Below are 9,035 nucleotides of genomic sequence, written 5' to 3' on the forward strand. Positions count from 1 at the left end.
TTCTGATGATTTTCTGTTCTATCTCTTTTTCCTTTATTTTTCATCTATCCCTCTCTCATATTTATATTATCTATCTCTCCTGTGTATAATATTCATTTTAAAACAGTATGATGCTTGTGTACCACTCATTAGATGTGAATACGCAGTTTCATTAGATCTGAAAGGTTGACCTCTCTAGAATTGATATATTCTTTGTCCAATTATTGACTTCTCTGAAATTATATAATTTCCTAGAAGTTTAACCTTTTTGTCTGTTCAATTGAATTTTCAACGAAATTGACTTTATATGACAAGGAAATACTATAACAAAATAGACATCACATTGTTATATTCCAAATATACAAAACCAGGTCTTAGATAAAGAGTAGTACTAGCTTTACAAAGAGCCATACAAAGAGTCAAATAAAGAGTCAAATCCAGCCCTTGAAAGAAGGGAAAAAGAGAAAGAGAAAGAGGCAATTATGAATTTTAAGGGCTCGATTTGACTCTTTGTATCACTTTTTGTAAAGCTAGTATTACTCCTTAGATAAAACAAGCATACTAATTCCTGCAGAAAAATAAGACTTTCCAAATATTCTAGTGAAGTCAAGTCCTGAAGGGTCAGACTTTTCAACTGAAGATTTCAGGCTTGATCTCACAGGTTATTGACTTCTCCTCAATTATAATTTCCAAGAACTTTACCCTTTTGTCTTTGTAACTTCATTGACCATTGATACCATAACTTCGTTGACCACTCATACCATAACTTCATTGACCATTGATGCCATATTACAAGGAAATATTATACTAAATTAAATAAGGAATCTATATAACTGCTGATGCTAGATGCCTAAAACTTCCCAGAAACAAGTTACTTAAATAATGCCGAATTTGAATGAGCAACTTCTTGGAAATTATAGTCTGAGTTAAGGCAATAACTGGACCTATTATTCCTTACTCTGTNTGTGGGTAAAGACATTACATATTATGATTCATTATCCTTTAATGATGAAACTAGAAATTATTAATATTTCATAATACCTGTGGGCTAATTAAGAAATAAGAATAATTTCTATTTCATCCCTAATTAATCATAAAAATATAACATTCCCTGTGGGTAAAATAATTATATTAATATGATTAACTATAAAACGATGTTATTAACCTTAATATGATCATAACTAATATTTCTTAATGCATATATTATCATAATTTAGATGCTGCGGCTACTCTAAATTAATCAAATATATACGATCATAAAACATCAAATAATTTATAACATGAATTATATAATATAACACAAATCAATATAAGTATAATACATTATTTATGCATAAGTGAGAATAGAAGAAATCATACTTTCATACAATATCTTAATTGAATTATATATAATGATCAATAAATTGAGTTTAATTCGACAGCTACACGTGTCAAAACCCTAAATACTAAAATAAAACAAGAATCGAATTTATTCCGTAGGGATTTGCACTGGAATTGACGAACAACCAATATCAATATTAGTGTTTATTAGTATTGAATAGAAATTGAAATGGGGCGTGGCCAAGTGGTAATAAAAAAAACCATCATACAAGCTGTCACCGACTTCCACGCGCCACCGTGACTAAAGGACGCACCCCCACGCACCGCCAGAAGGCAGCACACACTCTCACGCGCCCTCACGGTCCTTTCATGTGCCTGCACGCGGTTGCACGAGCTTGCACGCGCCCAAGCACACACCCTCACACGCTTGACGCAAGTACAAACTCTTCACGAGCCTGCACGCGTCGGGTCTTGACCAGGGTCGGGTTGACCAGTTTGATCGGGTCGGTTCACCCGATTTGTCCCGTTGGACCGGTTCGTTGACAGGTTTGACCCGTTGACCAGTTCATTGACCGGTATGGACCGTTGATCGAGTCGGGTTGACCTAATGGGTTTTGGACTGGGTTGACCGGGTCGTTTGACCCGTTTTGACTTTTGACTTTTACCAGGTCAATTTGACCTGTTTATCCTATTGGGTCGATTCTTCTTGACCCGTTTTTCTGCAACTTTTACCCAATTTTTTTTTAGATTTTCAACAGCCCGTTTCCGGCCATTTTTCCGGTGTTTTCGATGGGAAACTTGAATGTGGACATATAACCTATATCGGTGACATCCCAAATGACAATTTCTTCCTAAATCGATGCCATAAATGGCTTCCGAAAACACCCAAACAATAATTTCTAACCAAATTTTTAAACTAGCATAACTTTGCATCCAGAACTCCGTTTTTGACAAATAATATACCGTTGGAAAGCTTTTTCAACAAGGATTCCAATGACATAAAAATCAAAACAGATTCTATTTATAATAAAAGTTATGCTTGATTTACAGTACAGGTTTTAATGGAAAAAATCCCAATTTTATGCAATATTTTTCAGATTTGCAACAAACAACTTCNCAATGATTATGTTCAGGTTAAAGTAGCAGGAAATAATTTCTTGTTCAGTTAATAGTGAACAGAAATCACATAAGGTTTGCAAACAAGAGAACCATGTAAGGCAAGTATATGAACATTAAGATATAAAACGAACCTCTGGCTTTTGCTCCAACTTCAGAAAAGAGTGGTAGCCCTCTGCTTAAGCTTTTTCTCTTCTTTTTTCTATGCTTGGAGTTGGAGTTCTTCATACTTGGTTTGCTGTAGACAATTGAGAGAATCTGGGTCAATCAAGAACAATAGAATGGAAGGCTTGTTCTAAGTTTTTAATTTGGAGAAAACCAAGAAAAGAGCCATGTATTTGATATTTTTCTTTGTTATTTGGCCCTTTATGCCCTAATTATTATAGAAACAAGTCACTATTGGTAGAAAATTAACACCACTTGCAATTAATAAGACAATACCTCTTCCAATGGGCCGGTGGTAACCAAGTCATATATCATATAATAGATTGAATTTTTTTTTTTTTTTTTTTTTTTTTTTTTTTTTAAGGATAGGAGGGTGTCTAAGCTAGTTTATACGCATATCAACTAACCTTTTGAAAATTTGAAATGATCGATCAATCAAGAGTTCCAGTAGCTACTCTTATTAGGAATCAAGAACCGTAGTCAGAACTCGCCCAAATGATGCATGACCGATTGGATCTAATCGTATATCTGGCCTTTTTCAGCCAAATCCATAGTGAATTTGACCGGAAAAGGCTAGATCGGCTCGCTACCGACCACATCTAGTCGGTCGTGCACCATTCTAGCAGATTTTTGCCACCTTCTGGTGGTGGTGGCGGGCTGTCGGAATATGTGGGTGGGTGGGTGAGGGTGTTTTTATCAATTTATAAACTTTTATTGTTAGAGGTGTTTAGTTAAATAACAAACTCAGGGGATTAAAAAAATCTAAATATTTTGAGTTGAATTAAATAAGATTGAATTTTGAGAATATTAAACAAATATATATTTTAAATAGGATCAGATAAGATAGTATTTGGAATAATGAAACAAACAAAAATTATTTACGAGCTGACACTTTATTTTTTGTTCTCGGACTACTTCATGACATAAATAATAAGCTCATATATATTATTATTATTAACATCAGACTCAATTTAGGAGCTAGCAAATCGATGATGTTATTGACATATATAATCATTCTTAAATTGGTTTAGATTAAAGTGTACAGTTTCTCACATTTAAGCAAATCCAATAACTGTTAGTAGGAAAGATCTATAATTAATTGATGATTTTCCCTGTTTTAATATAATGTATTGAATGTATTATGTTTGGACATAGGCAGTGACGGATCTAAAAATTTTGCCAAGGGGCCTCCGTAGCTCTACCGTTATTTGTCAAACAATTAATGAAAACTTTAAAAAATCATAAAACCTTAAGTAAAGAAAATAATACAATATTAAGAACCTGAAAGAAAAGAATACAACACAATACTTTCACACTTGAATAAATATATGAGAAGCAAAATTTTGAGTAAACCTTTAGCAAAACCTTCTTTTAATTTTTTTTTCTTTTTTTTGGCTTCCAAAAATTATAATATAAATTTTCTTTGATCAGGCATAGCTTAAGCTAAAAACAACCAAAACTTAAATCAAGTCAACGTTGCATTGACTTTTAATATTAATTAATAAAAAATAGGGGAATTTTCTTTGTATAAACAGAGATAGTAACTCGAATTTCTTTAATAATTTTGAGCAACTGAACGATGACGTTTGAAATGTAGAAAAATAGTGGGTGAAAGGTGAAGAATAACATCCTTTTAAATATAATTAAGGTTTTAATTTGGGAAAGTATGAACATTCTTAAACATAAAATACAAAATAAACTCACAAGATCTATGTCTTTTTCCCTCAAATTGGAATAAAAACTCCCAAAAAACAAGCATGATTCAACCGTAAAATAAACTAAATTGAATTTTTCCCTCAAATTGGAATAAAAACTCCCAAAAAACAAGCATGATTCAACCGTAAAATAAACTAAATTGAAANACCGGAGCCTTTCTTTTCTTCTCCTGCAAGACTGCCGATATATTCTTCAACCACATCCATGTCCTAACAAATTTGTGGTGGATTTGCAATTGTTAACGACCTTTCATTCCTGGTCTTTGGAACAAAATGGCATGTATATATTGACACATTTTTCTACTTTCACATACGAAAGAGAGAGATAACTACTGTTTCTTTCGCCAGTACTGCAACTAACAAAGTTGTGTCGAACTTTAAACAATAAAGTTGTGTTGCAAGTACCTTGAAATTTGTTTGGTAGTTGGCTAATCATTATTTCAACAAAATACTAGGAGAAGTCGTTCCACAGTTTCACAATAATACACGGTCTCTTTGGAATTGTTTTGTTCAATTTCTGGTGGCAAATTTAATGGTAAATAGTGATACCGACAATATTAAAATAAAAGTAAACTAAATACATATACAATAATACTAGATGTACAAATAAATCACACAAAGATTTATGTATAAACTGATGTGACATAAACTGAATGGAATGGTGAATACAAAAAGTCAAAATCATCATATTCATTCTTCTATTCATTTTGTGCCACATCAGTTTATACACAAATCTTTGTAAGATTTATTTGTACATGTAGCATTACTCATATCACTCAAAACTTGACTAACTGAGTAGTTTTTTGGGGGGTTTTCTAGAATTTGAAAGGGAGAACCTCTTTCTTTTTCCGTATTTGGGATAACTACTTGAGCCAGATTTTGAAAGGGGGGAGATCTGATAGGATCCTATCCCAATTTTTCTTTTGCTAGGCCTATAGTGATATAGACAACAGTGTATCGAACAAATATAATTTGATCGTAGCTAAATGGATCTGTTTATCTCCATCCCATAGATTTGGTTTTTTTTTCTTGACTTGATTGAAATGACAGATTCGTTGTATTTTCTGTTATACAAGAAGTGTTTTTTAGTGAAAAAGTTTTTTAATGAAAAAAAATATACCTCCTATTATAGAATAGCCGTTGTTGATACCAAAAAAGGCACCAACTACAAGGATCCGATTGACCGTGTTGGAATCGAAACGGATGTGTGCGTAATTAATTAAAATCAACAATGAAATGTGAAACGAGACAAAAGAAAATGGAAATTACACAAAAGGCTTTTAAAGTGGTTCGGTGAGTTATTTCTCAACCTACATCATCTGTTTTCTATTGCTTTTCTTTGATGAAATACAAAATACGCTCTCTCACTCTCTAAATCTCAACCCCTTTACACTGTTTCTTGGGGGTATTTATACATAAATTTCGAAATGGTAAATGAGATAAATCTGAGATTGCAATCATATCTGATATATATCCCGTAACTTCCATGATTGTGCATCAAAATCGAGCTAAATGGATACTAGCAATATCTCTTCCAAGATAGTAGGAGATCTGGGCTTATCTGTTGATCCGTCAAACAGCTGTTATGGCGAGCTTCGTTTGAATTGAGCTCTATGTTCTTGCAAACTTCAGTTCGCAGCGAGCTTTACGTTTCACGAGCTATCGACATCTTCGAGCTTACAGCAAAATTCACGCACAGTAGATGTAAATGATAAATTGATGCCCAATTGACCAACGGGCCAACATACCAATACAACTAGAGGTGTGTAATTCTTTCTTTTATTTTATCACCAAAGGTGTTTGAGTCAACTTGACTGCACATTAACTAATCCCCTAGTTTCCGTGGCCACTCCTATTAGTGCTTAGGGAGACTCGAACTCAAGAGCTCATGAAACCTTCTTTTGCTCTTTTACCATTAGGTCATCCGATGATGATAAACTCTTCCTGTTTTTCCTTGGTATTATTTTGTAATTTCTATTAAACTCCACACTAACTATATATTTAATTTAATACTTTGCTTAACACGTAGTTGGTTCGTCTAAATTTTTCTAGGATTTCTTTTCCATTGGATTTATTTGGACTTCTTTGATTCCATCTCTTGGTGAGCTTCTCGTGGAAGGTCGCTTAGAGTCTACTTAAAACATTTCAAAATTCAAAGTCTACTAGAGAGAAGACAGGAATTAAAAATGGTGTCCAGGTAAGGAGGGGCGGAAACACGTTGTGGATGACCCGGGCCACCGGGTCAAAATATTTGGAAAATTTTCTTAGGGTAGGTCCGGTAGGATGTGTTTTAATCAAATTTATTGGAAAAGAAAATTAAATTAGGATAAGTTACTAAAAGATTGAATTTTTATGGGGTTTCACATTTCACGTGGCTTAATTATTTAAACAAAACTACCATCACAATCCTTAAATAATTAATGACTTATTATTTTTACAACTTCAATACAATAAGACAAAATCAATTTATTTTTATATAAAAATTAATATAAAAATTTATTTATAGTNATAGGAAAACCCATTTTACCAGAACTTGTTAATGCAATAGAAGAATCAAGAATTTCAATTGTTGTATTCTCAAAAAATTATGTTTCTTCACCCTGGTGCTTGGATGAACTTGTGAAAATTGTGGAATGTAAAAACACAAGGGGACAATCAATCATTCCAATTTTCTATGATGTGAATCCATCCCTGGTAATAACAAAGTTGGAGGTAGCTATTGGTCAACATCAAAAAGTGTTTGCGGACCATATAGAAAACGTGCAAACATGGCGGAACGCTTTGATGGAGGTCACCAATCTGTTTGGAAGGGAGTTGAAGGATAGGTAAAAAATTCCTTAATCTTAATTCCTTACAATAAATATTATTTATTCGTCTTTACAATATGCAGAGCTAATTTCGAAAGCAACAAACACATAACTTTATGGTTCTGTACTGTAAGTTTGTTTATTTAGGTGGTGTTGTTTACAGTATAGATGATGTAGAGTGGAGAGGTTAACTAGCAAAGCACAAGTATGATCACTTCATCAGGTGTATCTATATATTAATTTGATTTGCCTCAATATATTAGATTAAGAGAAAATAAAAGAAAGGCTGTAACTGATTTTAATTCCTTGTGGTTTATTAATTTGATTTGGCTCAATTCAGTATAATAAATATGCAATTTGTTATTGATTAGTGTAAATATAATGAATGTTAATTGATTATTTTGCAGTCCTGAAGCAGAATTTATCGAAGGTGTTGTGAAGGAAATATCAAGTAAATTAAGTGGTTCAACTTCAACTTCAAAATTTATGAATCTCAAAAAATTAGTAGCTGGAGTAAATTCCCGTTTAGAGAATTCTCTGATGAAGGTGGAGACACTCAGAGTTGCGTGGGGCCAATCCACAATGGTCTCTCATTGATACTATTTACTTTATCAAATGGGACTAACAAGTTGGAAACTCCTGGCCCTGGAGTGCGTACATATTTTTTTTTGTTAGCGATTGTGACTCAAACGGTGAACATATCTTTAGGCCCCCACAGAAGACTCATTCTAATTTTCGACGCACATATTCGTTACTTTATCTTTTTATTGTAGACATCAGTGTTTTTCATTGGGAATATATATATATAGAACTTCAAATGGAGGAATTTCAAATCTATTTTGTATTAAATGGATCTGAGCAACACTACTTTGTATATCCACTACCTTTTGGTGAATATATTTATACACTTGCTCATCCTTATGATTTAAATAGATCAAGAGATTCATTGAAAAAAGAGGTTATGACAATAAATCTAGTTCACTACGTGTAAAACACTTAATTATTTGAGTATTTCTACTAATTATTCTAAATCAAAATAACTTTTTGGGACATAACAATAACATGTTAAGCACAGTTGGTGTATTCGTCGGCTCCCTATTAAGTGTTAATGCATGGTTCTTTGGTAATCTCTAGTTTAATAAAAAATAATAATAATAATAATAATAATAATAATAAATTCACTAATGAGGGTTAAAGATTCAATTAAGAGAAAGAAACTTATAATATTGTAGCTACTCATGGTTATTTTGGCCAATTAATCTTTCAATATACTAGTTTCAACAATTCTTGTTCTTTAAATTTCTTCCTAGCTGTTTGGCTTGTAGCAGCTATCTAGTTCATTGTTTTAGGTATTAGCATTATGGCATTCAACCTAGATGGTTTCAATTTCAACCAATTTGTAGTTGATAGGTCGCGTAATTAATACCCGGACTGATATTATTAACCGTACTAACTTTGGTATGGAAGTTATACTTGAACGTAATGCTAATAATTTCCCTCTAGACCTAGCTGCTACTGAAGCTACATCTAAAAATGGATAAAATTTTGATCTTTGTGTATATAAGTTTTTGAAAATAATGGAGCAATACCAATTCTTTGCAAGAGGGTTAATATTACTCCATTATTTAGTAGTTTTTTATTTACATACGTTTCGTTTGGTTGTTTGTTTTTCAACAAAACGAAAGCCATTTTATGCAAATGAATTAATATTAATGTATATTTCATTTCTATTTCTAGGATAGATTTTTTACCCAAATTTTAGCAGAAAATTCAGGCTTTATTACTTTTGGTTTTGGTTTGTGTAATTATATCAATAACTTGAATGTTTTATATTGGTGAAATTTATGTTTTAAGCTTAAGGCTTGTCATTGTCTCGTATTATTATCAATAAAGTTTTAGTTTATTTGTTTGTTTGTATTACTTATTTATATTT

General features: G+C 32.4%; 1 protein-coding gene across 1 annotated transcript; it reads left to right on the plus strand.

Moving 5' to 3' along the window:
- Positions 1-5,807: 5,807 nt before the first annotated feature.
- On the plus strand, positions 5,808-7,836 carry LOC116125895 (TMV resistance protein N-like). Its single transcript, XM_031411605.1, has 3 exons — positions 5,808-5,877; positions 6,802-7,120; positions 7,510-7,836. Exons 1-3 carry the CDS (start codon positions 5,808-5,810, stop codon positions 7,697-7,699), a joined length of 579 nt encoding a protein of 192 aa, XP_031267465.1. The 3' UTR covers positions 7,700-7,836.
- Positions 7,837-9,035: the final 1,199 nt, after the last annotated feature.

This window comes from Pistacia vera, unplaced genomic scaffold (genome assembly GCF_008641045.1).
Source record: "Pistacia vera cultivar Batoury unplaced genomic scaffold, PisVer_v2 Contig173, whole genome shotgun sequence".
NCBI lineage: Eukaryota > Viridiplantae > Streptophyta > Magnoliopsida > Sapindales > Anacardiaceae > Pistacia > Pistacia vera.